Source organism: Nomia melanderi, chromosome 10 (assembly GCF_051020985.1).
Source record: "Nomia melanderi isolate GNS246 chromosome 10, iyNomMela1, whole genome shotgun sequence".
NCBI classification, from domain to species: domain Eukaryota; kingdom Metazoa; phylum Arthropoda; class Insecta; order Hymenoptera; family Halictidae; genus Nomia; species Nomia melanderi.
The window spans coordinates 5,198,558-5,211,639 of NC_135008.1; the positions used below are offsets into that span (position 1 = coordinate 5,198,558).

At 49.3% G+C, this 13,082-nt stretch overlaps 2 protein-coding genes and 1 pseudogene across 27 annotated transcripts in view; 1 reads left to right on the forward strand and 2 right to left on the reverse strand.

Annotated features, from left to right (window-relative positions):
- The window catches only part of rg (A kinase anchor protein rugose), a 382,141-nt gene that overhangs the window by 342,762 nt on the left and 26,297 nt on the right, over nt 1-13,082 (forward strand). The window lies entirely within an intron of this gene.
- Nucleotides 3,212-5,516, reverse strand: LOC116429721 (protein mab-21). Its single transcript, XM_031982995.2, has one exon. It carries the CDS (start codon nt 5,159-5,161, stop codon nt 4,064-4,066), a length of 1,098 nt encoding a protein of 365 aa, XP_031838855.1. The 5' UTR covers nt 5,162-5,516; the 3' UTR covers nt 3,212-4,063.
- Nucleotides 7,561-9,832, reverse strand: LOC116429722 (protein mab-21 pseudogene; annotated as a pseudogene).

Below are 13,082 nucleotides of genomic sequence, written 5' to 3' on the forward strand. Positions count from 1 at the left end.
GAGGATCGATCTGATCTTCGGTTTGCCAGATCTTCGGTTTACAGCTGTGGATTAAGATCGATTTCCGAGAGCCAAAGTTATCGGGCGATCGAGCTGGTTACACGCGATCGAATCTTTTTCTAAACTGTTTCCCGAGTCTTTAGAAATTCAGGCTAACCTGGATTATCCAAATGCCAACCCCTTTCCTGCTGAAATATATTTCCCGCGAGTGACATATCTCTTTCGCCGCATCGCCGTTTCCTTTGGACGGAAATTCACTCGCCGCGAATGTCGGGGAAGCGATAAGCTCCTAATCCGAACGAGAATTTTCACCGAAAATTCGCGTGCCATTAGCTCTTTACCTCGGCCTTCACGCGATCGATTTAATCTTGGGATCGACAGGAAGGCGCCCGGTCGACCGGGCGAACGAGCCCGTGCGAATCGCTGCGATCGTTCGTGAAATAAATAAGCGTCCCTGTGTTCGGGGAGCGAACATTCCCCGCGCTAATTAAAACCGGAGACGAACGACGCACGCGACAATATTGCAAGATCGTCGCCGAATTTACAATTTTTCAAGCGTGAATGCTATCGCCGCTGCCTCATAACGTTCCCCGGATTAAATATTAAGCAGTCATGCGTGCAACAAATTACGCGGGTGAATAAATTTGCATGTTTATCGGGTTATTACTTTGACAGCGAAAAGGTAAAAAAGAAAAATACCAGAAAACAAAAGTCGGCCGGTAACTCTCCCGGGAGCCTTGGCCAGAAAACGATACGCGTACGTACCGTGTCACGGTACATTATTTTTAGTATTATACCCTTAATTAGCGCGTTCGAGCGATAAAATCTGGTAATTGATAATGCCCCGCATAAATTCAACAATTATTAAGAAACGAAATCGCGCAGCTTGTACGCGGTGAAAAATGTTATTCGATTTCGCGCTGAACTTTATTAATTGCACGAAAACCGCACGACCCGGTCATGACTCTGGCGAAAATCGTGATAAATCTATGACATCGAATCAATTTCGTCTCGCGTACGGAACGTTTCGTAATTGATCAACAAAGTACTGAATATGTACGGTGATCCATCTAAATTAATCGATCTACTCCATTCGACTCTGTTCTCGTGGCATAAGCAATCTAGTAATTAAATATTCCTACGGGTCTATCAATCGCGGCAAAATGTTACTAACAAACCCACTCTGAGTAATAAACGCTGTCGCGAGAAGACCAGCGCGGTATGACGTTTCGCACAGCGCGCTAAACGAGGGATGATCAAACTTCAACACCTGTCAGATATTCATCAAAGATACCTCGCGCGCCTCGCATGAAATATTCACGACTGCCCGTATAATTATGCCGGTGATTTAACAAATTAATTGTCGCGGAACCGCAGACCAGTAGTCTAAGTCCGCCCGACTCGTTTTTCCGCGAGCTCATATGCTCCGTTGCGTAGTCATTTAACCGACAATTATGATTTATCGAATTAAACCGCGAGTTAGACAGGAAATATCGATTCGATCGGTAATAAGTCTCGATGGGCATTCGTTAACGCACGACAGTGGATTTCAACAGAAGTTCCGCGCCATTAGCTGTTTTCACGCACGAGACCATTTGAAGTTTCCCTGATGCACGCCCGGCAAACACGTATGTTTGTAATTGTTGTTTGAATAGCTGCCAGGTTTGCGCGCGTTTGCGTCAGTTACGGGGACGTTCCCATCGGGCTGCCGGTCGAAATCGATTACAATTAGAAATTTGTTTCCTTGTTCCTGCGATTTCCACGTTGCCCTGCCAAGAAGATCGGTCGCTGTGCTATTCCGTCGCGAGAAAAGAATTCCATCCTTGGTTTTCCCCGTTGGATATACTATAGAATTCTGCGGTTTGATATAATGCCGCGATACTTCGCTTCTAGAATGTTGCGTACGGTGTCGCGGTTAAATTCCAGTTTCCCGGAGACCTTCCTCGTTCCAGGTAAAAATTCAATCGATAGCGGAATGTAAATTATAAATATTATCTCGCGCCTTTGCGGCACCGCCGTTTCTTACCCGTCATTTTAACGTCGGGCCGCTCGAGCCGCGTTTCTTATGCACGCCACGGCTTCGTGATAATCGTCGTAGATTACAGATAAGCGATAATTCTTCGAATGCAGCTACAGACATATTAATTTCGACGTGGAACTAGTTGTAGATGAACTATGTTACTGAAGTAATAGCCGCGGGTGAATTGTTTGGATCACGTGTCATTCAGATGTCCAATCGCGCGGAAGTAGCGGCTACTTGACACATAGTGAAATTAAAGCGGCGGGGCTAATTAGAAGGAAATAGTGTAGAATTTTTGCAATCGCGGACGCCGAAGGTACTTCGACATAGAGTTACATCGTATGATTATGTCTTTACCGCTCCATAACTTCCGACGATAATGCGAACCGTTAAATTTTTACTCGGCTAATGGACGATCGCGGATGACGGAATCCTGACAGACAAACTGCGACAAAAGCCGTACATGTCGGGACATTTTATTGCGTGCCGTGTTGCGCTCGACAAGCCTTACACATCACACGCTCTTTCGAAGCTAGTTCGAACCGCGATAACGATATAACTTTGTCGTTAGCTTGTAACAAGAATATCGTTCCCTTGCAGTTTATTTTCACGTCTGTCGAGCGAACGATAAACTCGCGACGGCAAAATTCAGCAAGATAAAACACACGTCGGAATAGTTTATCGCGGACGGTGAAGCGAGTGGACACACAGTCGAACTAAAAAAGAATGAACTCGTCGTTCAACGGTCGAAGGCTGTTGTACGTCTTCGTTAAGCTAAACAGAATATCGTTTCTCCATATTTTTATCTTTCATCGACAAACGGCGAACCCGGACGATGACAAAACTCCTCCAGACAAAACACGGCCAGAAATTATTACACGGGACGAATCGAACGACGAGCGACCGCATTAAACATTCCGTTTCGCCGAAATCGAGTTCGTCGGGGTTTTATTCGTGTACGCGTCGGAGCGAGCGGACGCGCGCGCGCGCAAGGTCTCGATCCTCGTTGGCTCCGTCGATCTCCAGTGGCGAGGCACAAAAACGCGCAAGATCGGGGCATTAAATTTACGAGGCCTATACCTCCGTTTCACCGATCCGTATTCCGTTTGACTTTTCGCTTTCGCACGGTATACACAGGGAGTGGGTGTTGCTCTTGAGAACGGAAATGACGACAATCACGGGCGGTTCCGTATAAATAGCATTGTATTTCACAATTTTCGTGTACACTTCAATAAATATCTTTTTAGATGTATTTACATAGCGACTGGGACAGGATAGATTGATTAGAAGAGAAGACTAAGTAACCCGTAACCGGTGACCATTACGTCGGACAGTCGTTCCGTTCGACGATTCGTTAACGTCTCGGTGTATCGTGCTCTGTCGCGTACTTGGATCGTTAGTAATATTTCTGTTCGTTTTACATACGTGTAACAATAGGCGAGTCGCGATCGCTAAACGAAAATGTGAACGGCCATCACCGGTTAAGAGTTAACGCTGAAGTAACGATTCGACGTTAAGCTGCCGTCGGCGACTCCATCTCGCGCCGAGCGTACGGACCGTACGGCGGCCATTCGTGCCGCGAAAACGGGAACAAAATTCTGAACGTCAGCGTTGATTTTATGGCACTGATTCGATCGTCCGCGGCACACGGAATCACACATGCACGCGCAATTATTTTCAATCAGCGATTCTGCCGGGCACACTACACACTTCCGAGCACAGAATCTTCGATGATCGCTTCAGGGTCTTAGGTGGATTAAAATGCTACGATCAGCTCCGCTTCTTCTCGCGTCGACTGGACTGCTCCGAATTGAATGACCGAATCCGCTCCATCGTGACGCGATTGATTTCCTGGCATACAATCCCCAGAATCGGCGGTACTTCGATTACAGTACAATTTCAAGCAACCTCCGAACTCCTGACTCTCCCGAATTCTTCAGTCTCGTCCTCTGATTCACGCCTGCTGCGTTACAACTCAACGTTCCGCCTTTAGAGCTTGACTTTCCAAGCAACAGAATCCACTGCGTGGGCCGCAGTTCTCGTCTACAGCTTCTCCAAAGCGCGACTATTAGTCAGCAACTCCCTCGTCAGTCTCCACACTTGTTTCGCCGCGTTCTCCAGTCCGCTGGGGGACTTCCCTTTGAACAGATCGAGGTTCGGTAAGAAGTAGTGCGGACACCTTCGGCACTGCAGGCACGAGATCAACTGCAGCAGGATCCCGTTGATGCGATCCGCGATACAGGTCTCGTCCCATTCTATTTCGTGAGGGTGCTTCTCGCACTCGTACAACAATAGAGTCTTCATGTGATAGCTGGTGACCGGGTTGCCGGGCAGATCGAGGTGTCGGTCTCTGAGGGTTTTCAAGATGCTTAAGCAGCGCTTCCTGCTGCCACCTTGCAGCAGACGATTCTCGGCGTCTATGAAAGATAACGCCCATGCGTCGCCCTCCATGGCGGACTGCTTGCCTTGCAGGCCTATGCACTCTTTGGACAGCATGTCGAAGCCTTCAGTTTTCACTTCGGCGACGATGTTCGGGTGAGGCCAAGGTATGTGCGCTATGGGCCAGTGAGAGGCCGATCTCGGCCAGAGTCCGGCGCATTTAAAGGCCGGCGTGATCTGCACTACGTACCTCTCCCTGATACGTAGTTTCACTTCGGTGGTGTCCGCGATCATCTTTACGGAATCCCTGTAGGCGCACTTGTCGCACGCCTGTGCTACCAGCGTCTGAAACCTCGAACGGATCTTCCTGGCGGACAGGTAGCCGGATGCCGTGATGAACTCCACCCAAAGGGACATAGACCTCTTGCGACCGTCGCTCAGCTTGAGCACCGCGCAACCAGGCAACGTGCCGTCGTCCACGAAATTCAAAACCCCCATCTGGTTCAGGTATATCACGATCTCGAACTCCGTGGGCGAGATAACGTCCAGCCCGTCGAATCTTCCGTTGTAATCCGTTAAGGACGAGATGAACCTCGGTTCCTGGACCTCGACCTCCTTGAGCACGTCCTGCACCACGCGACACACCTCTTGGATGGTCTTCATCACCTGGCTCTTCCTGGTCATCACCCGCTCCCCGAAATACTTGTTGATCTGGTAGACCATCTTGGACTGGGCTGCCAGCATATCGGCCGGCAACAGCATCGTTGCGGCGGCCAGAAGCCCTCGCAGGCCTCTCTGTCGAGATCTCCTTCACCGATCACCGCATTCTGACCCGCAGATCCGTGATCGATTCGGGCTCTTTTCGGAGTGTTCAACGATACTCGCCGTACCGGTCACGCTTTTCCATTTAGAGTCTTCTTGGCTTGTTGTCGGACAGACTCCGATCGGTTGGAAAACGCGAGGAAGATTGTTCCCGTTTCGTCGAGCGGTTTTTCGCGTCGCGTTGTAAAAAGAACGCCGGTCACCGGCGGAGACACGAACGAGAAGCGGGAGGACAAGGTGTGCGAGCGACTCCGACCAGGAGCAGATTGTCGACTGCGCTGTCGTTAACCTCCTCCGCGCCACCCGCTCTTCAGACCCGGCGAAGGCGTGCTGCGAAGCGAGACCTAACCCAGACTTAGCCGTGGCCACGCCACGTGCATCGCGGCTCGGCCAATCGCGCGGCTGCAAAACTTGGGAGGCGTGGCCCAGCCGCGCCAGACCGACAAGATCGATCCGCGGCTCCGTTCTAGCTATACGTTATCCAGCTCGAAGGACGAAGGCAGCAGCCGCGGCTAACCCCAAAGCGAGCCCTTCTTCCCCCATGAATTATGTAGATTTCGACTCGTTTTATTCCGTGCTCGTGGACACACGGCCATTCCTCCGCAACCCCTTCGAGCTGCTCCGAAATTTTCGTTATGATGGTGGACGGTCCCGAACCGGGGTTCACGGTCCGGTGCCCCTGAATCACAAGCGAATTTTTACTCGTCGTTTCAACGCGTTCGATTCTGATCTGGGATTTTACGCGAGATCGATCGGTGACTTGATCGATGGTGTTCGGCTCGCTTCGGAGCTTGCGACGCGAAGCTCCGAGGACTAGACTACTCCAGTTCGTTGGACGCTTGTTATGGGGTGGTTGAGAACTTAAGATCGTGCCAATGGGTGTACCGAAGCTCACGGATCTTCAGGTTTTGGAGTATCTTCAGAAAAATTACGAAGAAACGGATTCCTCGCCGCCAGACTGCGGAATTAATTGGTAATTTATACTTTTCATTAAGGATTTCGTTTGACCGCGGGTAAGATAAGTATGTTAAGCCGTCGTTAACTTATGTATTTGTGGTACACTTGTACGCACTGGCGCGTGGTGTGACGCAAGAAATCTGCGGTTTGCAGACTACAAACAATTAATAGAAAAAACCGTCCAATCGAAGGAAACGATTTCCAAGTCACGTTTTCATCCGGGAGCGCCGATGAATACCAACAGTCCGAAGGTTTCTCTCCATTCACCCTTTCTCGAGAACTTTGTCGCAGAATGTAGCGGGCTCGCGTCGAATTCCCGCGTCGCTAAAATAAGAAATTCGTCCGCGATCGGAACGGGAGTAGGGGCCCGGCGGTACCGGAGGGGGGCCGTGGAAAGGAGACGGTTTTATTTACAGCCGTTTTATTGAGAACCGGCTCGCGGTCCAAGCGACAAAAAAGTCGGTATAAAATCTACGTTTAACGACAACACCGATAACTCTACCATTAAGGCTTGTAAATCGCGGGGCGAACTGCGAGATACGGCGCGTAAAGTGTGCTTCATTGGGTCGCGCGTTCCCTCGTGGAGACGCTTTCCTCTCACTTTGTTTTACGGGGCAATAATAATAACGTAAACTCCGTAACGATCGGCCGCGTGGTACCGCGTGGAAACTGAGTGGCACCGGCGAACGAGCCGGCCGTTGCAGCGTGGAGAGATAAGCGACGAAATTTCAGGGGAGAATTAAGATAAGCCCGGAACGGTCCTCGTAGGCGTGTAGTGGCCATGAAACTCGGTAGCGATGCATTGACGAGGCGTTTCAATCTCCCCGAACGCATATGGAAGTGTTAATATCGTAGATAATAATTACGTCCCGATGGTTTTATATTCTTGCCCCGTGCGCATCACCGGGTTACCTTAACTGGCCATACGAAAAATGATCTGCGTTTCATTGACTGTCATAATGGCAATTATCGAGATAAATCCTACAAGCCGCGGCGCGCTACTTGGACATCTGTTCATTTTATTTCGTTCGTTTCGTTTACTAAGTGACTCTCCCCTTTCTGTTCAGTTTGCATGGTTCAAATATCTTTTGATGGTTGCAGTGCTGTACATTTAATTTAGTTTGGGACTCGCGTGAAGAGATTTGAGTAGATTGTAATGCAAACTCGACAGGTTATAGATGCTTTCGATTGATACAAATGTTTGATTCAAGGGGGAAATTGTTGTAGATTATATCGGAGCACGGTAATAATGAAAATGGAGCATGGGGTTTCTAGAGGACCGTAGAATCTTTATTTTGTAGATCACGGTGTTGCTTTGACGGTGCAGGAATTCTTTTAGGCGATTAAAGGGTTGTTCGAGTGACTTGGATACTTGATACGAGACGAGATGCGTTTATTAATTATTTACATTATGTGTTCGAACAGCGATTCGAGTAAAAATAAATATCGTTTAAATAATATAAAAAAGTATGTACATATAACAATGCGTAGTGTCCAACTACCGTCGGAAGCTCGCCGCTAACCGATTATAAACATTAGATTAATAACGACAACGGATCACACGACGATTCACATCAGCCATATTTGAACAGGTAAGAGTAGCTAACAGAGCAGTTAATTAATCGTTTCGTATATCGTAATGCTGTGTAGACAATCGGGCCAGCGCCGTTTAATCTGCGTTAATAAGCGCGAGGCTCCGGCAGCAAGCGAAAGCTTCGTCCGTAAATGAAGAAACCGCGGCGAATTTCAAATGTCACGCTTCCAAATTCCATCAACAGAATTTAACAAAAGGATTTCCAACTCCGAAATCGCGCAGGATCGAACTAAAACCTAGCAACAATTGTGCCCCCGGCCGAAACAGAACCTCGAGAAAGATATTGCACCCCGGAACGCGCGGTTGTACCAATGATCGAAGTCCAACTCCGACGTGTCCGTGCCGTTTACTAACCAAACACGTACGAAAACAACGATTAAAGTCTACGGCTCTAGTATTGCTGGTTACACACCATTCCCGGACCCCGATACGGTCAAGCTGCTATTAGAAAATAACGGGTGAAAGTAGACAGTCCACGTTCACGGCAAGTATAAAAAGCGGGTTAAGAGCCGGCGTAAAAGCAGTAATCCCGAGCGCGTGATTCACGCGAACCACCTCGCGAATCCTCTCTGCAAGAAAGAAAACTTCTTCATCCCCGTAAACTTTCCGGCTAAAGTTTCTCCAGTGCTCGACTGTTGGTCAGTAGCTCCCTGGTGAGTCTCCAGACTTGTTTGGCGGCGTTCTCCAAGCCGCTCGGCGATTTCCCTTTGAACAGGTCCAGATTGGGCAGGAAATAATGGGGACATCTCCGGCACTGAAGACAAGATATCAGTTGCAGAAAGATGCCGTTGATACGGTCCGCCAGGCATCCTTCGTCCCATTCGGTTTCATGAGGATGCTTCTCGCATTCGTAGAGCAACAAGGTTTTCATGTGGTAGCTGGTCACTGGATTGCCGGGAAGATCCAGGTGTCTGTCCCTCAGTGTCTTCAATATACTCAGGCATCTTCTGCGACAACCACCCTGCAAGAGTCTCGTCTCGGCTTCGGTGAAGGATAGAACCCACGCGTCGCCCTCCATGGCTGACTGTTTCCCCTGAAGAGCGACGCTCTCCTTCGACAACAGGTCGAATCCTTCTGTCTTTACCTCTGCCACGAGATTCGGATGCGGCCACGGTATATGAGGGATCGGCCAATGGGCGGCGGACCTAGGCCACACGCCGGAACACTTGAACGCCGGCGTAATCTGCACCACGTATCTCTCCCTGATGCGCAGCTTCACTTCGGTGGTGTCCGCGATCATCTTGACGGAGTCCCTGTAGGCGCACTTGTCGCAGGCCTGCGCCACCAGCGTCTGAAATCTCGAGCGGATCTTTCTGGCGGACAGGTAACCGGACGCGGTGATGAACTCGACCCAGAGCGACATGGACCTCTTCCGTCCGTCGCTGAGCTTCAGCACGGCGCAGCCCGGCAGGGTGCCGTCGTCGACGAAGTTGAACACTCCCATCTGATTCAGGTAGAGGACCACCTCGAATTCGCCAGGCGAGATCACCTCGAGGCCCTCGTAGCGGCCGTTGCACTCGGTCAGGGAGGAGATGAACCGGGGTTCCTGAACCTCGACCTCTTTCAGTACGTCCTGTACCACCTTGCACACTTCGCGGATGGTTTTCTGTACCTGGCCCATACGGACTTGCACCCGTTCACCGTAGTACTTGTTCATTTGGTACAGCATCTTCGACTGCGCTGCCATCATGTCCTGGGGCAGCAACATGTTGCTGGCGGTTTAGTCGCGATCACTCGAGATTCCTTCGACCTGTTTTTGGGATACGATCAGGCTCCTTGTTTCGTGTGGACTCGAGGCAGCCTGCTGGACATATCGTTACCGTCCATGTTTCGGTTACCGCTCCCTTTTTACCCCGAAAACTGGATTGACCGTTGTCGGCGCGGCGATCGACGGAGAAAGACCGCGAAGGACACTTTCCAGAAGGAGTCACGGATCAACGGACCGTGTTACTCGCGAGCAATCGTCCGTTCGGCAGGTGTTGTACGTGGAACGAGCGCAACTCGAGGTGTTCCGCGCGCGCGACGACAGAGAGAGCACCGGTGACCACCGGCTCGTCCAACTGCCCTTGTAGTTGTGTACCAGGCTCCAAAGTCCCGCCTTCCAGAACGACAGGGTCACGTGGAGCGTGCGCGTCCTCGCCACGCCTCCTGTCCTACCTCCTCTACCGACTCGACTGCTACGCGCCGGGCCGCTCCTCGCACACACCATCGCGCGCATTTTCACCCTTTCGATCCGATGTACCCTTTCCCACTTTTTATATTCATTTGTTTATCTAGTCTGATTGTTTTGACATCGATTATATACGCGCGCTGCAAAAAATAATAAACACTCGACGCGCGGTAACGACGCGATGGCATTAAACCCCTTTGCCTCGGTTGGGGGGTATAAAGAAAATTAATCGCAATCTAAATTCTTGTTTATTGAACAACGAATATGTTTTTGTTTTGATACCTTGTGAGTTGAAGTAGAATATTCGTTATGAACGGATGAAAAATCCCGTTCGAAACGGAGGTGCTTCTAACTAGTATTGCTCCCCAATTGAGAATCTATAATTCAATGGAAGGACTACCGATTTTGAAAATTCCAATCGCAATTCAATTCCGATCGTGATTTCCACCTACTCCTACGAGTCACAGCCACCGAGAGACATAGACTCACCCTTTCCCGACTCGGCGGCGAACGAATTCCCAGAACAGAAACATGTCACCGGAGAACGTATTGTCCCCTCGATGGGGTCGCATGAGGATTCCAGGCACGACTATTCGCTTCGATAATACCGTCGCAAGGGTCATTTGAATATTCGACATTCGAATAAGAAGCAGAGACTCCGTCACCGCGGTGGCGAAGCACTCCCTTTGTCCACGGAACAGGAACAGCCCCCGCAGCCTGTAACGCTGACGCGCGCTATCGATGCCAGATGTCCTCGGCGAGTAGTATCTAGCACTGGAAGACATAACGCACGCCGATGTCCCCCTTTTATGTCTCGATCGTAAAAACTCGCGACGAGAATACCTGTCCGAACACATCGATAACCGTCCAAGATATCCCCCATACATCGAACATTTTTCCCATAAGATCCCCAAGATAACAGCCTCCGCGCGGAACGGTCGTCTTTCTTCCGGCGAACCTTTTTTTTTAACCCTTTTACTATCGAGGGAAATCTAGAGACGCGCCATCGCTTTATGGCCCGCGGGAGCTGTCCCCGTCTTTGATGTCGGTGGCTAAGGGTGGTTTCCTTGGTTATCCGGTAGCACCGAGAGGTTCCTTCTGTGTGAATCGTGGCTTACCGCAGACGCGCATCAGAATTTTATATTTCGAAGGGTTCTTGTCTTCTGAAAATTACTTTTTCACGATCGATTATTGGTCGTTGAAGGATATACTTAAAACATGAGTATCTTATAAACAAAGTGCAGCTGCTTGCGCTTTTACAGCGTATTCGACAGTGTAAAGAAGGAAGAATAAGTTAAAATGAAGTTTCATAGAATTTTTATATTGCATCGGTTATAGCAGAACAGGCTTCGAAGAGTATAGGTTTCCCTTCAATCTTTATCGATCGTGTTTAGTATAGATTGAAGGCATTATTTTCGATGAACCTTCAACAAGAAAGGGCCTTGTTTGTTAAGCGAAGAGAAGGTCTGTAGAAAAGGGGCTAGCCGGAGTCGCCGGCACGACAATAAGATGGCGACTCCGTAAGAAGAGGATTACAATCTCAACGGGAGGTTAAATCCTCAGAAATATGTTTTGATTTATACCGAAGAAATACCTGGTGCTTTAGAATTTCGATCTTTCAGAAACATGTTCACGGAACACTAGTCCTTTGAGTGTGCAACGTTTCACGCTTGAAAATGTGCGGCAAGAGCACGCGTTGCCAGAATTATTCGCGGAAAGCCCACAACGGCGCGCGCCGCTGCTCGTTTTGCCCGCCTCGTTCACGGATAATTGAATAAAGTTCAGAAATCCAATCTACTTGAAGTTGGAGTGGTAGATTGGTGCCCACCAGGCTTGCTGTGCCCTCACTAATACGACTTGATTCATGAGTCGAGCACGTGCGTCTCTCTCCCTCCGTCTCTAGCCCCGTTTCGGTCTCGCGCGATGTTTTCGCGCAAGGGACCGAGGGGTCAAACGTTCTGCTACATCAGCCCTCGCATTAATGCGGGTGCAGGCCTTCTCCTACCGCCCTAAACATGCCTTTCATCATCCCATTTCGACTTAATTCGTTTATCATCTGAATTATTTGTACACCCACGAGAAGATACCCGAGGTTCGGTTTCGGGATGACGCCTTCCACGAGACCATCTTTCATCTGAAGATAGGGGAGCTTGTTGTTCGACACAATCGTATCCACCCTGCGGATCAGTATCGAACAGAAATTCTATCGAAGTGATATTCTTGCGTTATTCGAAAAGATTATAATATACCCGTTGGTTTTCTTCGCCAACCAGTTCGATTTGCTACGAAACAAACTCTTCTAGAATTTCAGTCGACATAAACCTCGTTATTCCCTTTTTCTATGGCGAAGAAGACTCGCAGCGTGTCCGTGTATCCCGAATAACTTACAAGGGGAATTTTCTATCGAATTCGCCCCCACTCGAGTATATCTAATAGGCCGATCAGTCCTGCCGTAGTCTCTGTGGTATCCAGTTCGCTTAAAGGAGCAGTCCTAGGCAAATGCATTCTGCCAAAACATTCTTCGGGCCTCTCTTTCACGTGGCGGGCAGGTAGAAAGACCCTGTTGCGTGGTGTCTCCTTATTGTGTAACGTTTTCAGCGAGGGAACAACAACGTCAGCGACGTCTCTCGCTGCCAGCCACCCGAAACCGACGCGAACGTCGGCCCAGGATCGAGTCGGCCTTGTAAATCAGCTCGAATGAACATCCTCGCGTAATCCCCTATAATCCAGGGCTCAGTCGTTGAGCTCCAACAGCCGGCGAAACTAGAAAGTGCCACGGCGCAGTGCGTATTTCACGGTTTCCTTGGTTAATGATACGAGAGGAAAGGATCTTCCATACTGCGATTCGATCCGGAGTACCAGTTCCCATTGGAAGTCGGCCACGCGGAGAATTTGGAAAAATCGAATGTCCTTCGATCGCATAAAATGAGTTCTTCTCTAGAAATTCATTGCGTTGTTAAAGGTTTCATCGCGATTATAAGGTATCAAGGAATGGATTTCTGAATGCAATATTCTGGACGATTCGAAGCCGCCGACGAGTAACAGAATTCATGGAATAACATGATGTTCTTTAGATAAAATGAACACTTCGCTCTTACTCTCATCGCCGGAGTTTATCAGTTTTCTTTATTTCTGAAAAC

What these genes read in the sequence shown, in the direction of transcription:
- LOC116429721 (XM_031982995.2), bottom strand. Translation starts at nt 5,161, where the DNA reads ATGCTGTTGCCGGCCGATATGCTGGCAGCCCAGTCCAAGATGGTCTAC.